The sequence below is a fragment of the Hyperoodon ampullatus genome, assembly GCF_949752795.1.
Source record: "Hyperoodon ampullatus genome assembly, chromosome: 5".
NCBI lineage: Eukaryota > Metazoa > Chordata > Mammalia > Artiodactyla > Ziphiidae > Hyperoodon > Hyperoodon ampullatus.
The window spans coordinates 135180597-135202826 of NC_136918.1; the positions used below are offsets into that span (position 1 = coordinate 135180597).

General features: G+C 38.5%; 1 protein-coding gene across 2 annotated transcripts in view; it reads left to right on the plus strand.

The window, feature by feature from the left end:
• Positions 1-22230, plus strand: part of ITSN1 (intersectin 1) — a gene marked incomplete at both ends in the record, with an annotated part of 175868 nt that overhangs the window by 57031 nt on the left and 96607 nt on the right. For both annotated transcript variants that reach the window (XM_079704739.1, XM_079704738.1), the window contains 2 exons: positions 2993-3080; positions 3215-3354. In XM_079704739.1, the coding sequence (XP_079560865.1) occupies positions 2993-3080; positions 3215-3354 (228 nt within the window). The remainder of the gene's footprint in view (positions 1-2992; positions 3081-3214; positions 3355-22230) is intronic.

The following is a 22230-nucleotide window of genomic DNA, read 5'->3' on the forward strand; positions in this document are numbered from 1 at the left end:
TATCAGATCAGTTGGTCCAAATGTGCAGATTAAAGGATTCGGGAGGCCGATTGCACTATGCCATTTTAATATAAGGGACTTGAGCAATCTCAGATTTTGCTATTGAGAGGATCCTGGAACCAATCCCCCATGGATACTGAGGGATAACTGTGTTTCTTCCTTAAATTTTTGGTGGCATTCACTAGTGAAGCCTTCTGGGTCTGGAGTCTTGTTTGCGGTAGAACTTTTAATTGCAAAATTTATTCAATAGATATCGACACAAGGCTATTCCAGTTTTCTATTTGTTCTTTGGTCTGTCTTGATAATTTTGTATCTCTCAATGAATTTGAACATTTCATCTACGTTAACAGATTTATTTGTATAAAATTGTTTATAATATTCTCTTATTATTCTTTGCAAGTCTGTAGTATCTGTAGTGGTGTTACTTCTTTCATTCCTGATATTGGGAATTTGTATCTTTTCTCTCCCACTCCAGCTCCTCCTCTCCTTCTTCCTTCTCTCCCTCCCCTTTCTCCTTCTCTTCCTCCTCTCCCTTCCCCTCCTCCTCCTTTACTCCATCAATCTAGCTAGGAGCATATTGGGTTTATTGATTGATTTTTTTAAAAAAGGTTTTCGTTTTATAGATTTTTTTTTTTTCTCTGTGGTGTGTCTGTCTTCTATTTCATTGACTTAGGCTTCTTATTATTTCCTTCCATCTCTTTATTTTGGGTTTAATTTGCTTTTTTCTAGCCTCGTAAGGAGGAAGCTTAAATTATTGAATTTGGATCTTTCTTCATTTCTGATAATGTATAACATTTTAAGCTATATAATTCCTTCAAAGCATTGTCATAGCCATATGAATATGTTGTATTTTTAAATCCACTCAATTCAAAACCTTTTTTAAAATTTCCTTTGTCATTTCTCTGATGGGTTATTTAGAATTATGCTGTTTAGTTTCCAAATGCTTGGATTTTTTTTCCATTTGTGTTATTGATTTCTGATTTATTTATGATATGATCTGTGAACATACTCTGTCTGATTTTAACCCTTTTAAGTTTATTGAGTCTTATGTTATGGCCCAGCATTTGATCTGTCTTGGTGAATATTCCATGTGCACTTGTAAAGAATGTGTACTCTGTTGAAGTTGGGTAGGGTGTCCTGTAAATCTCAGTCGATCAAGTTGATTCATGATGTCGTTCATGTCTTCTGTGTCCTTACTGATTATCACTGAAGTCCTAATCAATTTGAGATATTAGGATATGACATATAATGTAAACAGTATCAGAAGTTCACTGCTAGAAATTGTTTGAAAATATTTTAAAATGCATGCACCTTTTAAAAGTGTATTCTTTTCTGTGGTAACTGTTTTTCTGTGTCTTTCATTAACTATGAGAAGTTTCATAAAATATTCTGTTGAAAATTTAGGAGTGAAGGCCATGTGTTTGTTTATTATCTCACTGAATGCTCTGTGTCCAAACATATTTTTATTATTTAAGATTGATGCTTAGTATATTCAGTTATTGATAATAAAATACAAATCAAGGTTCCTGAAAAAATAGTGAAGTTAAAAATAATACATGGTTTGGGCTTCCCTGGTGGCGCAGTGGTTGAGAGTCCGCCTGCCGATGCAGGGGACACGGGTTCGTGCCCCGGTCTGGGAGGATCCCACGTGCTGCGGAGTGGCTGGACCCGTGAGCCGTGGCCGCTGAGCCTGCGCGTCCGGAGCCTGTGCTCTGCAACGGGAGAGGCCACAACAGTGAGGCCCGCGTATAGCAAAAAAAAAAAATAATAAAATAAAATAATACATGGTTTGAAGAAAGGCAGGTACATAGTAGGCAGTGAGAAATCGGTTTCCTTTCTTTACAGTAATTAGCAAATTCTTGCTCTGCAAATGAGTCAGGTAACCCTTCATATTGGTTTGACCTATTTTCGAAACTCAGGTAGTCCATTTAAAAGTAACGTTTAAATAAGTGAAACAATCTGAGTGATCTGAGCCAGGCTTCATCTTGATCCTTCATTGTTTGTCCTGGTTCAGGAAAGAATCTTTGGGATTGGGTAAGAGGCCTTGCCTTAATTTAGCAAGGAGAACAAGAGGAGAAGCTTAGTTGGCTATGCTTTTTTGGGAAAATGATCGATTTTTGTATTCTGTTTTTCTCAAATTTGGGGGGATGGGGGGTATATGTGTTTTTGTGGATTATTCATATGAGAAGATGCTACCAAATCCTCTCCATTGAGCTGTATCTACTGTTCAGACATATAGTACACAAAGATTTATTACACACAAGCCAGTCTGTATCTAAAGGTGGTTGTTCCAGAAAGGGACTGGTTCTTAGCCTCCAGTGAAAATTTTTAATTGACATTTTTATTTTTTCAAACCAAAAGTTAATACACAGAGATTTTTTTCTCAAACCAAAGTAAAAATAAACGTCAAATATTCCTTAATAAAGGCTGGAAAATCTGTCCTTTTTCTAAAATGTGTAGAAACTATATTGAATCATTTCCGCTGAACTTAGGCAAATACAATTGCTTGTCAAGTCACCCATGATAACTCCAAATAGCCTTGTACAATGTGGTTTAGCTTTTATCTATGTCAGTTAAAAAATAGTTGGTTCAAGGTTTTTGTGTAGCTGTTTAAAATTGTGCCTCTATCCTGAGTGTTGGACAAACATATATGGCAGCTAAGATTCTGATTGTTAAAAGTCCTTTTTTGATTTCTGTTTCCACCTTCAGGTGTATGGTAATCCAGTTCAACCCTATTGAGGCTCAAAGTTCAGGACAGAACAGTTCCTGTTTAAACTACTGAGTCAGTTTGCAAACAGCAGGGTCACTGCATTTGCATTTGATCCCAGTGCAATTGAGAGATCATTGCTTTCCATTTTCTCTGCTGAGTTGTGAAACCACCCTGACAGTTTCACTGTAGAGGATTCAGGTTGAGATTAGGAGAGTCTTTGAGGGATGAGGAAACATGGTAGTTTTCTCCATTATTCATTGCTGTGTTCTCTTTCTCTCCTAGGAGTCTCAGCAAATGCTTGGAAGACTTATTCCAGAAAAACAGATACTCAATGACCAATTGAAACAAGTTCAGCAGAACAGTTTGCACAGTAGGTGTTTTATAAAAGTTGACTTTTTCCCTTTTTACTGGCAAGAATTTTCTTAATTGAAATGAGAACGTTAAAAACCATTTTTCCTCACTGCGAGTTTGTTTTTCTTATCTTGCGATGTTTTTCTAAAACAGGAGATTCACTTCTTACACTCAAAAGAGCCTTAGAAGCAAAAGAACTAGCTCGGCAGCAGCTACGAGATCAACTGGATGAAGTAGAGAAAGAAACTAGATCAAAACTACAGGAGATTGATATTTTCAATAATCAACTGAAGGTAACTATTCTGTGTGTGCCTACATGTATGTCTTACTTTTTAATTTTTCTAACTGGCCAGATGATTAGTTGATATTTGATCCCAGGCTGAAAAATTTATTAGGCTGGTTTGTCAGCCTTCATGAAAGCCTTCACATTTATGGATAAACATTAAACAATCTAAGTTGAATTTTTCTCCTTTAAAATATAAAAATGAATATGGCATCTCTAACTTAGGGCTGAGTGAATGGCTCCAACATGACATCTGTCTTTTACCTGAATTACATTTTAACACATCTTCATCCTTTTGTCTACTGAGAACTACATCAAGTTGAATTTCCAAAAGCTAGGCTCCAAAAGCTTCATGTTCTTTGAAGACTACTGAAAAGAAACTGTTGTCTCTTTTAAAACTAAGAATTTTTCTTCCACTTTTTACCTTCAAGATTGTACTTGAATATAAATCTTTATTTTGTCACCTCACATTTTAAAATATTATTGTTTAATGGAGTAATTGCTTTTGTCTTTGTGACAGAAGTGGTGTATGGTTTTGTCATATTTACACAGTAAAACTCAGGAAAATGCCAAAGCTCTTAGGGAATGTAAAAGTAGTTAGATCACAGCCTTTTTCTGATTTGGTACTTTTGATTTAACTTTAGAATTTTATCATCTTAAGAATGATTATTATCTTGTAATAAAATTTCTTGGCATGCAAACAGCTCATTTCCTATCAATAACAATCATATACTTTAGATTTAAGTAGATATTGGAGTTTTTAATCAGTTATGTTCTTATAAAAAGTTGGATTTGACACTTGTTTTTCTCAAATATTTTCTTTTTCCAACCTAAAATCCTTTATACTTGATTCTGACCAATTTAGCTTTTGACACTAGGAAAAAGTTAAAATCCTATTCTTCATTAGTAGAAATAGAAAAACAAATTAGAAAGCATATTTGAGATTTTTAGTTGACTTTTGAATTGTGATTCTAGGCCAAATTGTCTAGACATTTGAGTTCAAGGTATTTGTACTGTTTTTTCAGAGTAATAAGTAATAAGCTTTTCTCAATTATACAATTCCAGGAAAGTGATCTTAGGGGAAATATTATTTGAGTAAACTTAGTGTTTGGGGTTTTTTTTTGCTTTCATGCTTACACAGAATATGTATCTGTGTGCATGTGTGTATGTACTATATATATTTTTTCTATATTTGTACACGTATGATTGTGTCACATGTAAGTATTGGAAATACAGCTATCAGTTCTCCTTCTCTAGAATAAGTACAATAGAAACATGTTAACTGTCTTATGACGTCACTATTTCAAGCAAAAGGAATATGGCACTAGTGCAAGCTTGTAGTTCTTTCTAATAGTCTCTTGGATTATAAACTGTTAAGTATTCAGGTATCTTCTTTTTTTTTTTTTTTTTTTTTTTTCGGTACACGGGCCTCCCACTGTTGTGGCCTCTCCCGTTGCGGAGCACAGGCTCCGGACGCGCAGGCTCAGCGGCCATGGCTCACAGGCCCAGCCGCTTCGCAGCACGTGGGATCTTCCCGTACTGGGGCACGAACCCACGTCCCCTGCATCGGCAGGCGGACTCTCAACCACTGCGCCACCAGGGAAGCCCTCAGGTATCTTCTGAACCCAGGCAGTACTCTAGATTTCTGCCTTAATCTTAAGGTTCCTTTCTATAGAAGTTCGACCCAAAACAAGGTTCACACATTTTAGAAAATGATACTCTGATGAATTCCCTGGCGGTTCAGTGGTTAAGACTCGGCGTTCTCACTGCCAGGGACCCAGGTTCGATCCCTGCTTGGGAAACTAATATCCCACAAGCTGCAGTGTGGCAAGAAAGAAAGAAAGAGAGAGAGAGAGAGAGAAAGGGAGGGAGGAAGGAAGGAAGGGGTACTCTGGTGGATGATTTTTTTTTTTCTTTTTTTGGTTGCACTGGGTCTTAGTTCTGGCAGGTGGACTCCTTAGTTGCGGCTCCAGGGCTCCTTAGTTGCAGCATGCAAACTCTGAGTTGTGGCATGCATGTGGGATCTTGTTCCCTGACCAGGGATCGAACCCGGGTCCCCTGCATTGGGAGCACAGAGTCTTATCCACTGCGCCACCCGGGAAGTGTCCCTGGTGGGTGATTTTTGATAATACCTAGAAGACTTACAGATTATTTTGGCTGTATTTCGGCTATTGAATTACTGTTGTCATTGCTGTAGAGAACACCCTTAAAATGTGGTGTTTGTCACTCTTACTGTGTTTAGTTGACTAATGCTGGCTTCAGTATCAGAGAGTTGCTTATACAAAGGCTAATTTTTTAGCCCTTTATTCCACTAGCCCCTTTTCCAAATATACTTATTTTTAAAATAAGAACATTCCTTTCTGTTGTAATTTTTATTTTAGTTTTCCATTATTACTTTAAATTTAAGTCAATGTGGAGAGTAAAAAAAGAATCACAAGCCAGTATGTAGCTATATTGTTTTGTTATTTAAAACTCGTTTGGAGGACTTAGTGACTACATTATGTTACCTGACGGTTATTATTTCTATTATTCCTCTTAAACCTGGTGAGACCAAAGCAGAAACAGTTACATTGAAGAATCAAAAGATTTATAATTTGATTTGGACAACTCAGAGGCAGATTTAAGTAACTATTGAGTATCTCCTGCCAATTTTTCTTTGTTGTAGTCACCTTGGAGAATATGAAGCTTTTTTTTTTTTCTTCTGACTTTAGAGCATATATTCACTAGCAGCTGTAGTTTCTTGTGATGGACCAAGAGAGCCACATTCTGACCCTTTGGGATTTCTTCCATGTCTCCCTTGATACAGCAGTGCCTTTACAGCATCTTCACTAATGATGCAAAAATTACTTCTACCTTGCTGACAGTGAAACAGTTCAACTGCCCAGTCATTCCACACATCTAATTTGATGGTGTGAATTTGCTCCATCCTAAACCTTCCTCTCCTAAAAGGAAACCAGCCTGGAGAGTATAGAAAAGAAATTCGGACTTAGTTTTGTTTTATATTCGTATAGAGTGTTCATCTAGAGAAAGAAAGTTTAATTCACTCATTATCAACTAATATGGTGACACTGGAGAAATACCTTACGGAGTGCAAAGTTTTTTTTTTTTTTTTGTGGCATGCGGGCCTCTCACTGCTGTGGCCTCTCCCGTCGCAGAGCACAGGCTCCGGACACGCAGGCTCAGTGGCCATGGCTCACGGACCCAGCCGCTCCGCGGCATGTGGGATCTTCCCAGACCGGGGCACGAACCCGTGTCCCCTGCATCGGCAGGCGGACTCTCAACCACTGCGCCACCAGGGAAGCCCCGGAGCACAAAGTTTTAAAATTAGTTGATCGGAACATTAAACCTATATTCAACCTATATTTATGGCTGGCTCCATAAATGAGGGTTCAGTTTAGCAAAATCCAACTCTCATAGTTCCTTTGATACAAAACTACTTACAATAAGCCATTCACTTCTTTTGATGCACACTCAAGGTCATGTCCAGTTCCTCAGGGATAAGGTCATGTAGGGAACAATAGCACCCTGCTTTAGCCCAGATTCTTAAGCATAAGACTGGGATTGGGAAGTATAATTATATTTAGTTTCTTGAATGAGAAAGAGTTTAGAGGGTAGGTATGCTTTTTCCTTTTATTCTTTTTTTTAATATGCAGTCTGGATTAGTTCTATCTACCAGATGTCTAGTTGAGATTCATTCTTTTGAGAATCTCTCCTTTTTTCTTCAGTTAAACAAGAACTACTTTAATTCAATTAAAGAGGAAAACAATTCCTTTTGCAGTTAGATTAACAGGTATTTGTTTCATATTGGTAGCAACCTACTGAAAATATAAAGCATACTTCAGTTCTGGGGAAGTGTTATTCAGGGCTGTGGCATATAAGGTCGCTAGAATCTTGGACCTTTACATTTCTGTCTGATCTCATGGAAATTGAGGACTCTTTTTCTCCTTTTAGAAAAGACTATTTTTCCATGCATTTTAGTAGATATCTTCCTTATAGATACGATATTTATGTTTTCCAAAATTGATCCCAAGACATAAGTGTCTTTCTAATTTATCACCCAAAGCAAAGAATTACTTAAAAAAGGAAACAGAGGGAATAAACTTGGCTTTTGTAGGTCTAGCAAAAAGGGGGGAAATGATAGCACTCTGATATTGAAGCTTTTGTGCTCAAATTTCCAATTGATAGATTTTGTATTTTTACTGCCTTTTGTGTGAACAGTAAATTTTTGATGATCAAATGAAAATTTTAACCAATGATTTAACCAGGAATAATTGATTTTGTTAGTAATTATTGCCAGGATGAATTAAACCTTCTTGAAGTAGCTTTAATTCAGTGGACCAAATTTGTTTAACAAATTTCCTGCTTTTAAAATGTGTTGTATATGCAGCAAATATTTCTCATGCTAAGGAATCGAAAATCTTCTCATATTCATGGTCTAGAAACTTCAATTTAAAATTATTGATTATTGGGACTTCCCTGGCGACGCAGTGGTTAAGAGTCCTCCTGCCAATGCAAGGGACATGGGTTTGAGCCCTGGTCCGGGAAGATCCCACGTACCGTGGAGCAACTAAGCCTGTGTGCCACAACTACTGAGTCTGCACTCTAGAGCGCACGAGCCACAACTGTTGAGTCTGTGTGCCACAACTACTGAAGCCTGCGTGCCTAGAGCCCATGCTCCGCAACAAGAGAAGCCTGCGCACCCCATCAAAGAGTATCCCCCGGGCCTCCCTGGTGGCGCAGTGGTTGAGAGTCCGCCTGCCGATGCAGGGGATACGGGTTCGTGCCCCGGTCCGGGAGGATCCCATATGCCGCGGAGCGGCTGGGCCCGTGAGCCATGGCCGCTGAGCCTGCGCGTCCGCAGCCTGTGCTCCGCAACGGGAGAGGCCACAACAGTGAGGGGCCCGCATACCGCAAAAAAAAAGAAAAAAAAAAAAAAAAAGAGTATCCCCCGCTTGCCGCAACTAGAGAAAGCCCGCGTGCAGCAACAAAGACCCAACGCAGCCAAAAATAAAAATAAATAAATTTATTAAAAAAATAAAATTATCACTTATCTATGACTTTTCTCTTTTTACCTTGTTTTACAGGAAAATTAAAGCTCTCAACATTTTTAGGAGAATCTGTCTGCCTTTTAGGCACATAGAATCATTCTGATAGTTATTTTTCTTATATACAGTGCTTAGCTATAGGTGTAAAATTGTGGCTCTAACAAGTATCAAATACCATTACCAGTAGGGACTTATTAGGCAGCAGCATTTGACTGCTTGCCTTTGGCAATGTTAGTAGTTACTGTAACAGTTTTCCTTGGCCCTGATAGCTTAATGTTCCATACTTTAAAGACCACTATGATACAGAGCAGCAACATAAAGTACAGCTTATAGTTTTCAGGGCTCCACTGTCAGCCAAATAAAGAGAATCCACGCAAAAAGGCTAGATGTTGTGTTTCATGTTGGAAAGTTGAGTCCTTGTTGGTTCCCATCTAGTCACTGTGTACTGGCCAAGTCGTAACATGAATGGCATTTACATTGGAGCATTTCTTTCTTCCAGTCAGTGGCAGTGCAGGAGGCAGTGTTGTAGTAGTGCCTGGCAGTTCTCCTGGGCTGCATCATCCACTTAGACTTCTTTCTAAAGGTCTCCATGCCCTACTCAGGCAGTGCACATCTTTCTCACACTAAGAATGGTGAACTATCTCCAGCTCTGTGCTTCAGTTTTCCCTGTGCAGATGAGTCCTCAGTGTCCAAGACAGCATTCACCATGAAGCGCTAAGCCTTTTTTGTAAAAGTTAATAATGATTAGCTATTATACATCATTGAAGTATGAGTGAATCTTTCCTCTTGACAAATTGTGTGTGTGTGTGTGTGTGTGTGTGTGTGTGTGTGTATGTGTGTGATGAAAGCTCTGAACTACAAGCTGGATAAGGTACTGTATACTGTAGTCTTTTTTTTTTTTTTTTTTTTTTTTTTTTTTTTTTTTTTTTTGTGGTATGCGGGCCTCTCACTGTTGTGGCCTCTCCCGTTGCGGAGCACAGGCTCCGGATGCGCAGGCTCAGCAGCCATGGCTCACGGGCCCAGCCGCTCCGCGGCATATGGGATCCTCCCAGACCGGGGCACGAACCCGTATCCCCTGCATCGGCAGGCGGACTCTCAACCACTGCGCCACCAGGGAGGCCCAATACTGTAGTCTTTATAACAAGCATATTTTAGATCATTGAATTTGCCACGTGGCTGCAAAAATTTGAAAGATAAACACTTATTTAGGTTGATATGCAAATTTTCATCATCAGATAGTACAGTCAGTATACTATTCCAAAAGGGGATAGTATTTTATTTCTTAGAAAAATGTATTTAGGACTAATTCAGAATTAAGAATTATATTCCTTAATATACTTGGGAAATCCAGGCTTTGTAAATTGAACACAAGAGGCTGTTAGAATATAAACTCTGCTTGTAATGATACCTGTCCTAAAAATTGCTCCTAGGAACAGAATTGTTGAAATGAGAATGCCAGTTATAGTAAATAAGGTTCTTGGCTTAATTAAGGCTTTTATGCTCTTGGTTTCAGACACTTGCTTTCATGCCAGCCTCATTCATTATGAAGGCAGTGAAAGGCAAAATGTTTAGCAACCAGGGGAGAAAAGAAAAGATCTGGAGAAGGAACTGCAGAACAGAATGAGAAGTCAGGAAAAAAATGCATGTGAAGGGAAACAAGGAAGGAAAGAAAAAGATCCAGAAAGAGGAGATGCAGAGACAGCAAGAGAAATCAGTGTGAATTCAAATTACAGTGTTGCTTTCTTATGTTAGTAGATTAATGTTTGTCTGTTTCATGGTTTGTTCAAGATTAAATTTTATTTTTACCTCTATGATCCTTTTGAAAAGACCTCTTTTGCACAGAAGTAATAAAATGCTCTAGCTCTCATTCAATGTACTTGTGATTGTGGAAACTTTACACAGATCCCTTCAATGTAGAAAAATAATTAGAACACTCCCAAGACTCAAAATAGTTAACAGACATTGTACATCAGATTCTGTGCCATACCAGTAGGCTTGTTGGTTGGTTGAGTTTTTTAGTAATAGTGTGGGTTTTTCTTTTCAAGGTTTTCAAAAATACTTAACAAAAGGTGATTTTGGAAAGGGACAAAAGCAGAACTCAGTCTTTGAAAAAAAATTTTTTTTTTTAATTCTCTTCTTTAGCCAACCCCCTTGACAATTTTATCCTTTAGAATGACATGTATTTAAAACAATGGGATATTGCTTTATAAATAAAGTTGAGACATTTGGGGAAAACACAGATTTTTCAGGACAAAATGGAGTCCGTTTTCTCTTTCTGGGAATATATGGGTGTCTAGCAAAGACTCTTGGGAGACATCGGAAAAGATTCTTCGTTAGCTATTTCTATTGCAGAAAGCACAGGGTTTTCTAGTTCTTCTCCCATTTTTTGTTCGCCTGTCTCCTCACCCCTTCACAGACGCATATGCACATACACGCTGCGTAATTCATCCCTCTTTGGCTCTTCTATAGCACTTATGATACATTCACTGCCGCCTTGTGCCATGGGGAGTTGGACTTACTATCTGGTTAAATACTGACTACAGATTGAGAAGTAATATTTAAGCATGTTTTTAAATGTTAGTATACCCCTTTTTGGAATTTAAATAGCCAGTCAATATTTTCTTATATTCCTCTGACTTTTCTTGCATCAAGAATGAATACGTTTTCTAATTTTGCAATAATGGAATATCAGTTTACCTTGATATGGGTAAAATTTCTCTTTTGAAATGGTCATTTTTCAGATTTTTCCACACAGATAGGAGTTCCCCTCTCTTCATTGGGTTTGTTGATTGGCTTTCTTTAATAACTTTCCATTTGTTTCACAACCGCTTAATTGGGATAAGTTACTGTATTTAAAGACTCAAAAGTCCTTTTAAAAATTCTCATATTGTGTGCTACACAATATCCCTGGGTGAGAAGTAAAGTGATGTTTATTTATAAAAAAGCACGCCTACCTGTAAAATCTGTAACTTCCCCTGTCCCCCTAACATTTGTATAGAAACGGGACAGTTTACAAGGCATTTCCTTCCATATGGATTCACTTGTTTGCTCTTCATAGCACCTTCCCTTTGCTGTAGGTAGGCCAGGTACTACCTCCCAAGTCTTGCAGATGAGTAAACAGAGGCTTAGAGAAGGACCTGCCAATTGCACTCTTCTTTATCAAGCTGACCCCCAGGGACAAGAGGGTCTGGAGGCTTTGAGATTTCTGCCATTCATTGAAGTTTTTTTGTGGAAGCCAGGAAAGATTCATACTGAGTGTCTTGGGTGGAGTGTGGGGGAAAAAAATAAATAAAAGCACTTCTGCTTCTAACTTTCTGTAGGTATTAGGTCTAGACAAAAACACCTGCAATTTCTGTTGCTGGTACCTAGATTAATTTTGTAAGAGTTCCATTTAATATTAACAGTACCAAGACTGTTGTAAATAGGAGATGTGTCCTCCACAGTTTTATTTTGATTTATAGTGTTGAGTTCATGAATTTCTAGTAATTAATCAAGGTATGTTTGGTTTTGTCTTTCTTTTCCAAGAGATAGCCTGAGGCAAAAACCAGAAGCAGAGTAATCCTTCAGACAAGTTAGATGACCAAATTAGCAATATATTCTCATTAATTGCTAGTCTTTTTTAGCACCCCCCACCCCCCATTGCTCGTTCATTTTTTTTCTCTCTTCACAAACCTTTATGCAATGTCATGTTTATGAAAACGAAAGCCATACATATTGTTCAGGTGGATACTTCTTTTTTTTGAATTTTATTTTATTATTATTTTTTTATACAGCAGGTTCTTATTAGTTATCTATTTTATACATATTAGTGTATATATGTCAATCCCAATCTCCCAATTCATCCCACCGCTACCCCCTTCACTTTCCCCCCTTGGTGTCCATACGTTTGTTCTGTACATCTGTGTCTCTATTTCTGCCTTGCACACTGGTTCATCTATACTATTTTTCTAGATTCCACATATATGTGTTAATATACGATATTTGTTTTTCTGTTTCTGACTTACTTCACTCTGTATGACAGTCTCTAGGTCCATCCATGTCTCTACAAATGACCCAATTTCATTCCTTTTTATGGCTGAGTAATATTCCATTGTATATATGTACCACATTTTCTTTATCCATTCGTCTGTTGATGGGCATTTAGGTTGCTTCCATGACCTGGCTATTGTAAATAGTGCTGCAATGAACATTGGGGTGCATGTGTCTTTTTGGATTATGGTTTTGTTGGGGTATATGCCCAGTGGCGGAATTGCTGGGTCATATGGTAACTCTATTTTTAGTTTTTAAGGAACCTCCATACTATTCTCCATAGTGGCTGTATCAATTTACATTCCCACCTATAATGCAAGAGAGTTCCCTTTTCTCCACACCCTCTCCAGCATCTGTTGTTTGTAGATTTTCTGATGATGCCCATTCTAACTGGTGTGAGGTGATACCTCATTGTAGTTTTTATTTGCATTTCTCTAATAATTAGTGATGTTGAGCAGATTTTCATGTGCTTCTTGGCCATCTGTATGTCTTCTTTGGAGAAATGTCTATTTAAGTCTTCTGCCCATTTTTTGATTGGGGTGTTTGTTTTTTTAATATTGAGCTGCATGAACTCTTTATATATTTTGGAGATCAATCCTTGGTCCATTGATTCGTTTGCAAATATTTTCTCCCATGCTGAGGGTTGTCTTTTCATTTTGTTTATAGTTTCCTTTACTGTGCAAAAGCATTTAAGTTTCATTAGGTCCCATTTGTTTTTTTTTTTTTTAATTTCCATTACTGTAGGAGGTGGGTCAAAAAGATCTTGCTGTGATTTATGTCAAAGAATGTTCTTCCTATCTTTACCTCTAAGAGTTTTATAGTGTCCAGACATATACTTAGGTCTTTAATCCATTTTGAGTTTATTTTTGTGTATGGTGTTAGGGAGTGTTCTGATTTCATTCTTTTGCAAGTAGCTGTCCAGTTTTCTCAGCACCACTTATTGAAGAGGCTGTCTTTTCTCCATTGTATATCCTTGTCTCCTTTGTCATAGATTAGTTGACCATCGGTGCATGGGTTTATCTCTGGGCTTTCTATCCTGTTCTATTGATCTATATTTCTCATTTTGTGCCAGTACCATATTGTCTTGATTACTGTAGCTTTGTAGTATAGTCTGAAGTCAGGGAGTCTGATTCCTCCAGCTCTGTTTTTTTCCCCTCAAGATTGCTTTGGCTATTCGGGGTCTCTTGTATCTCCATACAAATTTTAAGATATTTTGTTCTAGTTCTGTAAAAAATGCCACTGGTAACTTGATAGGGATTGCACATTGAATCTGCAGATTGCTTTGGTGTAGTCATTCTCACAGTGTTGATTCTTCCCATGCAAGAACATGGTATATCTCACCATCTGTTTGTGTGATCTTTGATTTCTTTCATCATTGTCTTATAGTTTTCGGAGTACAGGTCTTTTACCTCCTTAGGTAGGTTTATTCCTAGGTATTTTATTCTTTTTGTTGCAAATGTGAACGGGATTGTTTCCTTAATTTCTCTTTGTGATCTTTCATTGTTAGTGTATAGGAATGCAAGGAATTTCTGTGCATTAATTTTGTATCCTACAACTTTACCAGATTCATTGATTAGCTCTAGTAGTTTTCTGGTGGCATCTTTACGATTCTCTGTGTATAGTATCATGTCATCTGAAAACAGTGACAGTTTTACTTCTTCTTTTCCAATTTGTTTTCCTTTTATTTCTTTTTCTTCTCTGATTGCCGGGGCTAGGACTTCCAAAACTATGTTGAATGATAGTGGCGAGAGTGGACATCCTTGTCTTGTTCCTGATCTTAGAGGAAATGCTTTCAGTTTTTCACCTTTGAGAATGATGTTTGCTGTGGGTTTGTCGTATATGGCCTTTATGACGTTGAGGTAGTTTCCCTCTATGCCCACTTTCTGGAGAGTTTTTATAACAAAAAAACTCTGTTGAATTTTCTCAGAAGCTTTTCTGCATCTATTGAGATGATCATATGGTTTTTATTCTTCAATTTGTTAATATGGTGTATCACACTGATTGATTTGTGTATGTTGAAGAATCCTTGCATCCCTGGGATAAATGCCACTTGATCATAGTGTATGATCCTTTTAATGTGTTGTTGGATTCTGACTGCTAGTATATTGTTGAGGATTTTTGCATCTATATTCATCAGTGATATTCATCTGTAATTTTCTTTTTTTGTAGTATCTTTGTCTGGATTTGGTATCAGGGTGATGGTGGCCAGTAGAGTTTGCGAGTGTTCCATCCTCTGCAATTTTTTGAAGTTTGAGAAGGACGGGTGTTAGCTCTTCTCTAAATGTTTGATAGAATTCACTGTGAAGCTATCTGGTCCTGGACTTCTGTTTGTTGGAAGATTTTTAATCACAGTTTCATTACTTGTGATTGGTCTGTCCATATTTTCTACTTCTTCCTGGTTCAGTCTTAGAAGGTTATACCTTTCTAAGAATTTGTCCATTTCGTCCAGGTTGTCCATTTTATTGGCATAGAGTTGCTTGTAGTAGTCTCTTATGATGCTTTGTATTTCTGTGGTATCCATTGTAACTTCTCCTTTTTCATTACTAATTTTGTTAATTTGAGTCCTCTCCCTCTTTTTCTTGATGAGTCTGGCTAAAGGTTTATCAATTTTGCTTATCTTCTCAAAGAACCATCTTTTAGTTTTATTGATCTATGCTATTTTCTTTCTTTCTATTTAATTTATTTCTGCTCTGATCTTTATGATTCCTTTCCTTCTGCTAACTTTGGTTTTGTTTGTTCTTCTTTCTCTAGTTCCTTTAGTTGTAAGGTTAGATTGTTTATTTGAGATTTTTCTTGTTTCTTGAGGTAGGATTGTATTGCTATAAACTTCCCTCTTAGAACTGTTTTTGCTGCATCCCATAGGTTTTGGATCATCGTGTTTTCATTGTCATTTGTCTCTAGGTAGTTTTTTGTTTCCTCTTTGATTTCTACAGTGATCTCGTGGTTATTTAGTAACGTATTATGTTTTTTTTTAACATCTTTATTGGGGTATAATTGCTCTACAGTGGTGTGTTAGTTTCTGCTTTATAACAAAGTGAATCAGTTATACCTATACATATGTTCCCATATCTCTTCCCTCTTGCATCTCCCTTCCTCCCACCCTCCCTATCCCACTCCTCTAGGTGGTCACAAACCACCGAGCTGATCTCCATGTGCTATGTGGCTGCTTCCCACTAGCTATCTATTTTATGTTTGGTAGTGTATATATGTCCATGCCACTCTCTCACTTTGTCTCAGCTTACCCTTCCCCCTCCCCGTATCCTCAAGTCCATTCTCTAGTAGGTCTGTCTCTTTATTCCCGTGTTACCCCTAGATTCTTAATGACCTTTTTTTTTTTCTTAGACTCCATATATATGTGTTAGCATACGGTATTTGTTTTACTCTTTCTGACTTACTTCACTCTGTATGACAGACTCTAGGTCCATCCACCTCATTACAAATAAATCAGTTTTTTTCTTTTTATGGCTGAGTAATATTCCATTGTATATATGTACCACATCTTCTTTATCCATTCATCTGCTGATGGACACTTAGGTTGTTTCCATGTCCTAGCTATTGCAAATAGAGCTGCAATGAACGTTTTGGTACATGACTCTTTTTGAATTATGGTTTTCTCAGGGTATATGCCCAGTACTGGGACTGCTGGGTCGTATGGTAGTTTTATCTGTAGTTTTTAAGGAACCTTCATACTGTTCTCCATAGTGCCTGTATCAATTTACATTCCCACAAATAGTGCAAGAGTGTTCCCTTTTCTCCACACCCTCTCCAGCATTTATTGTTTCTAGATTTTTGGATGATGGCCATTCTGACCGGTGTGAGATGATATCTCATTGTACTTTTGATTTGCATTTCTCTAATGATTAATGATGTTGAGCATTCTTTCATGTGTTTGTTGGCAATCTGTATATCTTCTTTGGAGAAATGTCTATTTAGGTCTTCTGCCCTGTTTTGGATTGGGTTGTTTGTTTTTTTGTTATTCAGCTGCATGAGCTGCTTATAAATTTTGGAGATTAATCTTTTGTCACTTGCTTCATTTGCAAATATTTTCTCCCATTCTGATGGTTGTCTTTTTCTCTTGTTTATGGTTTCCTTTGCTGTGCAAAAGCTTTGAAGTTTCATTAGGTCCCATTTGTTTATTTTTGTTTTTACTTCCATTTCTCTAGGAGGTAGGTCAAAAAGGATCTTGCTGTGATTTATGTCATAGAGTGTTCTGCCTATGTTTTCCTGTAAGAGTCTGATAGTGGCTGGCCTTACATTTAGGTCTTTAATCTATTTTGAGTTTATTTTTGTGTAAGGTGTCAGGGAGTATTCCAATTTCATACTTTTACATGTACCTCTCCAGTTTTCCCAGCACCACTTACTGAAGAGGCTGTCTTTTCTCCACTGTATATTGTTGCCTCCTTTATCAAAGATAAGGTGACCATATGTGCATGGGTTTATCTCTGGGCTTTCTATCTTTTTCCATTGATCTATATTTCTGTTTTTGTGCCAGTACCATACTGTCTTGATTACTGTAGCTTTGTAGTATAGTCTGAAGTCAGGGAGCCTGATTCCTCCAGCTCCATTTTTCATCTCAAGTTTGCTTTGGCTATTCGGGGTCTTTTGTGTTTCCATACAAATTGTGAAATTTTTTGTTCTAGTTCTGTGAAAAATGCCAGTGGTAGTTTGATAGGGATTGCATTGAATCTGTAGATTGCTTTAGGTAGTAGAGTCATTTTTACAGTGTTGATTCTTCCAATCCAGGAACTTGGTATATCTCTCCATCTATTTGTATCATCTTTAATTTCTTTTATCAGTGTCTTATAATTTTATGCCTACAGGTCTTTTGTCTCCTTAGGTAGGTTTATTCCGAGATATTTTATTCTTTTTGTTGCAGTGGTAAAGGGGAGTGTTTTCTTAATTTCACTTTCAGATTTTTCATCATTAGTGTTTAGGAATGCCAGAGATTTCTGTGCATTAATTTTGTATCCTGCTACTTTGCCAAATTCATTGATTAGCTCTAGTATTTTTCTGGTAGCATCTTTAGGATTCTCTATGTATAGTATCATGTCATCTGCAAACAGTGACAGCTTTACTTCTTCTTTTCCGATTTGGATTCCTTTTATTTCCTTTTCTTCTCTGATTGCTGTGGCTAAAACTTCCAAAACTATGTTGAATAAGAGTGGTGAGAGTGGGCAACCTTGTCTTGTTCCTGATCTTCGTGAAAATGCTTTCAGTTTTTCACCATTGAGGATGATGTTCACTGTGGGTTTGTCACATATTGCCTTTATTGTGTTGAGGAAAGTCCCTCTATGCCTACTTTCTGGAGGGTTTTTATCATAAATGGGTGTTGAATTTTGTCGAAAGCTTTCTCTGGATCTATTGAGATGAACATATGGTTTTTCTCCTTCAGTTTGTTCATATGGTGTATCACATTGATTGATTTGCATATATTGAAGAATCCTTGCATTCCTGGAATAAATCCCACTTGATCATGGTGTATGATCATTTTAATGTGCTGTTGGAATCTGTTTGCTAGTATTTTGTTGAGGATTTTTGCATCTATGTTCATCAGTGATATTGGCCTGTAGTTCTGTTTCTTTGTGACATCTTTGTCTGGTTTTGGTATCAGGGTGATGGTGGCCTTGTAGAATGAGTTTGGGAGTGTTCCTGCCTCTGCTATATTTTGGAAGAGTTTGAGAAGGATAGGTGTTAGCTGTTTTCTAAATGTTTGATAGAATTCTCCTGTGAAGCCATCTGGTCCTGGGCTTTTGTTTGTTGGAAGATTTTTAACCACAGTTTCAATTTCAGTGCTTGTGATTGGTCTATTCATATTTTCTATTTCTTGTTGGTTCAGTCTCGGCAGGTTGTGCATTTCTAAGAATTTGTCCATTTCTTCCAGGTTGTCCATTTTATTGGCATAGAGTTGCTTGTAGTAATCTCTCATGATCCTTTGCATTTCTGCAGTGTCCGTTGTTACTTCTCCTTTTTCATTTCTAATTCTATTGATTTGAGTCTTCTCCCTTTTTTTCTTGATGAGTCTGGCTAATGGTTTATCAATAGTTTAATTTTCTCAAAGAACCAGCTTTTAGTTTTATTGATCTTTGCTATCATTTCCTTCATTTCTTTTTCATTTATTTCTGATCTGATCTTTGTGATTTCTTTCCTTATGCTAACTTTGGGGTTTTTTTGTTCCCCTTTCTCTAATCGCTTTAGGTGCAAAGTTAGGTTGTTTATTTGAGATGTTTCCAGTTTCTTAAGGTAGGATTGTATTGTGATAAACTTCCCCCTTAGAACTGCTTTTGCTGCATCCCGTAGGTTTTGGGTTGTGTGTCTCCATTGTCATTTGTTTCTAGATATTTTTTGATTTACTCTTTGATTTCTTCAGTGAACACTTTGTCATTAAGTAGTGTATTGTTTAGCCTCCATGTGTTTGTATTTTTTACAGATCTTTTCCTGTAACTGATATCTAGTCTCATAGCATTGTGGTCAGAAAAGATACTTGATATGATTTCAATTTTCTTTATTTACCAAGGCTTGATTTGTGACCCAAGATATTAGCTATCCTGGAGAATGTTCCATGAGCACTTGAGAAAAATGTGTATTCTGTTGTTTTTGGATGGAATGTCCTATAAATATCAATTAAGTCCATCTTGTTTAATGTATCATTTAAAGCTTGTATTTCCTTATTTATTTTCATTTTGGATGATCTGTCCATTGGTAAAAGTGGGGTGTTAAAGTCCCCTAGTATGACTGTGTTACTGTCGATTTCCCCTTTTATGGCTGTTAGTATTTGCCTTATGCATTGAGGTGCTCCTATGTTGGGTGCATAAATATTTACAATTGTTATATCTTCTTCTTGGATCGATCCCTTGATCATTATGTAGTGTCCTTCTTTGTCTCTTGTAACAGTCTTTATTTTAAAGTCTATTTTGTCTGATATGAGAATTGCTACTCCAGCTTTCTTTTGGTTTCTGTTTGCATGGAATATCTTTTTCCATCCCCTCACTTTCAGTCTGTATGTGTCCCTAGGTCTGAAGTGGGTTTCCTGTACACAGCATATATACAGGTCTTGTTTTTGTATCCGTTCAGCCAATCTGTTTCTTTTGGTGGGAGCATTTAATCCATTTACATTTAAGGCAATTATCGATATGTATGTTCCTATTCCCATTTTCTTAACTGTTTTGGGTTTGTCATTGCAGGTCTTTTCCTTCTCTTGTGTTTCTTGCCTAGAGAAGTTCCTTTAGCATTTGTTGTAAAGCTGGTTTGTTGGTGCTGAACTCTCTCAGCTTTTGCTTGTCTGTAAAGATTTTAATTTCTTCATCAAATCTGAGTGAGATCCTTGCAGGGTGTAGTAATCTTGGTTGTAGATTTTTCTCCTTCATCACTTTAATTATGTCCTGCCACTCCCTTCTGGGTTGCAGAGTTTCTGCTGAAAGATCAGCGGTTAACCTTATGGGGATTCCCTTGTGTTTTATTTGTTGTTTTTCCCTTGCTGCTTTTAATATGTTTTCTTTGTATTTAATTTTTGATAGTTTGATTAATATGTGTCTTGGCGTGTTTCTCCTTGGATTTATCCTGTATGGGACTCTCTGTGCTTCCTGGACTTAACGATTTCCTTTCCCATATTAGGGAAGTTTTCAACTATAATCTCTTCAAATATTTTCTCAGTCCCTTTGTTTTTCTCTTCTTCTTCTGGGACCCCTATAATTCGAATGTTGGTGTGTTTTAATAATGTCCCAGAGGTCTCTGAGAGTGTCCTCAGTTCTTTTCATTCTTTTTTCTTTATTCTGTTCTGCAGTAGTTATTTCCACTATTTTATCTTCCAGATCACTTATCCTTTCTTCTGCCTCAGTATTCTGCTATTGATCCCTTCTAGAGTATTTTTAGTTCCATTTATTGTGTTGTTCATCGTTGCTTGTTTCCTCTTTAGTTCCTCTATGTCCTTGTTAAATGTTTCTTGCATTTTCTCTATTCTATTTCCAAGATTTTGATCATTTTTACTATCATTGTTCCGAATTCTTTTTCAGGGAGACTGCCTATTTCCTCTTCGTTTATTAGGTCTGGTGGGTTTTTACCTTGCTCCTTCATCTGCTATGTGTTTTTCTGTCTTCTCATTTTGCTTACTTACTGTGTTTGGTGTCTCCTCTTCTCAGGCTGCAGGTTTGTAGTTCCCATTGTTTTTTGTGTCTGGCCCCAGTGGATAAGGTTGGTTCAGTGAGTTGTGTAGGCTTCCTGGTGGAGGGGACTAGTGCCTGTGTTCTGGTGGATGAGGCTGGATCTTGTCTTTCTGGTGGGCAGGTCCACGTCTGGTGGTGTGTTTTGGGGTGTCTGTGGACTTATTATGATTTTAGGCAGCCTCTCTGCTAATGGCTGGAGCTGTGTTCTTGTCTTTCTAGTTGTTTGGTGTAGGGTGTCCAGCACTGTAGCTTGCTGGTCGTTGAGTGAAGCTGGGTGTTGGTGTTGAGATGGAGATCTCTGGGAGATTTTCACCGTTTGATATTACGTGGAGCTGGGAGGTCTCCTGTGGACCAGTGTCCTGAAGTTGGCTCTCCCACCTCAGAGGCACAGCCCTGACTCCTGGCTGGAGCACCAAGAGCCTTTCATCCACACGGCTCAGATTAAAGGGGAGAAAAAATAGAGAGGAAGAAAGAAAGAGGATAAAATAAAATAAAGTAAGATAAAGTTATTGAAATAAAAAATAATTATTAAGAAAAAATTTTAGAAAGTAAAAAAAAAAAAAAAAAAGGAAAAGAAAAAAAATGGCCGGACAGAACCCTAGGACAAATGGTGAAAGCAAAGCTATACAGACAAAAATCTCATACAGAGGCATACACATACACACTGACAAAAAGAGGAAAGGGGGAAAAAATAATATATTTTGCTCCCAAAGTCCACCTCCTCAATTTGGTCTATTCAGGTATTCCACAGATGCAGGGTACATCAAATTGTGAAGGTTTAATCCACTGCTCCTGAGGCTGCTGGGAGAGATTTCCCTTTTTCTTCTTTGTTCGCACAGCTCCCGGGGTTCAGCTTTGGATTTCGACCCGCCTCTGCGTGTAGGTCGCCTGAGGTCGTCTGTTCTTCACTCTGACAGGACGGGGTTAAAGGAGCAGCTGATTCGGGGGCTCTGGCTCACTCAGGCCGCGAGGAGGGAGGGGTATGGATGTAGGGTGAGCGTGCGGCGGCAGAGGCCAGCGTGATGTTGCAATAGCCTGAGGCGCGCAGTGCGTTCTCCCCGGGAAGTTGTCCCTGGATTGCGGACCCTGGCAGTGGCGGGCTGCACAGTCTCCCGGGAGGGGAGGTGTGGATAGCGACCTGTGCTCGCACACCGGCTTCTTGGTGGCGGCAGCAGCAGCCTTAGCGTCTCATGCCCGTGTCTGGGCTCTGCGCTGATAGCCGTGGCTCACGCCTATGTCTGGAGCCCCTTTAAGCAGCGCTCTTAATCCCCTCTCCTCGCGCACCAGGAAACAAAGAGGGAAGAAAAAGTCTCTTTCCTCTTCGGCAGCTCCAGAGTTTTCCCGGACTCCCTCCCGGCTAGCCGTGGCGCACTAGCCCCCTTCAGGCTGTGTTCACGCATCCAACCCCAGTCCTCTCCCTGGGATCCTACCTCCAAAGCCCGAGCCTCAGCTCCCAGCCCCCCGCCCGTCCCAGTGGGTGAGCAAACAAGCCTCTCAGGCTGGTGAGTGCTGTTTGGCCCCGATCCTCTGTGCGGGAATCTCTCCGCTTTGCCCTCCGCACCCCTGTGGCTGTGCTCTCCTCCTTGGCTCCGAAGGTTCCCCCCTCCGCCCCCCGCAGTCTCCGTGCACGAAGGGGCTCCTAGTGTGTGGAAA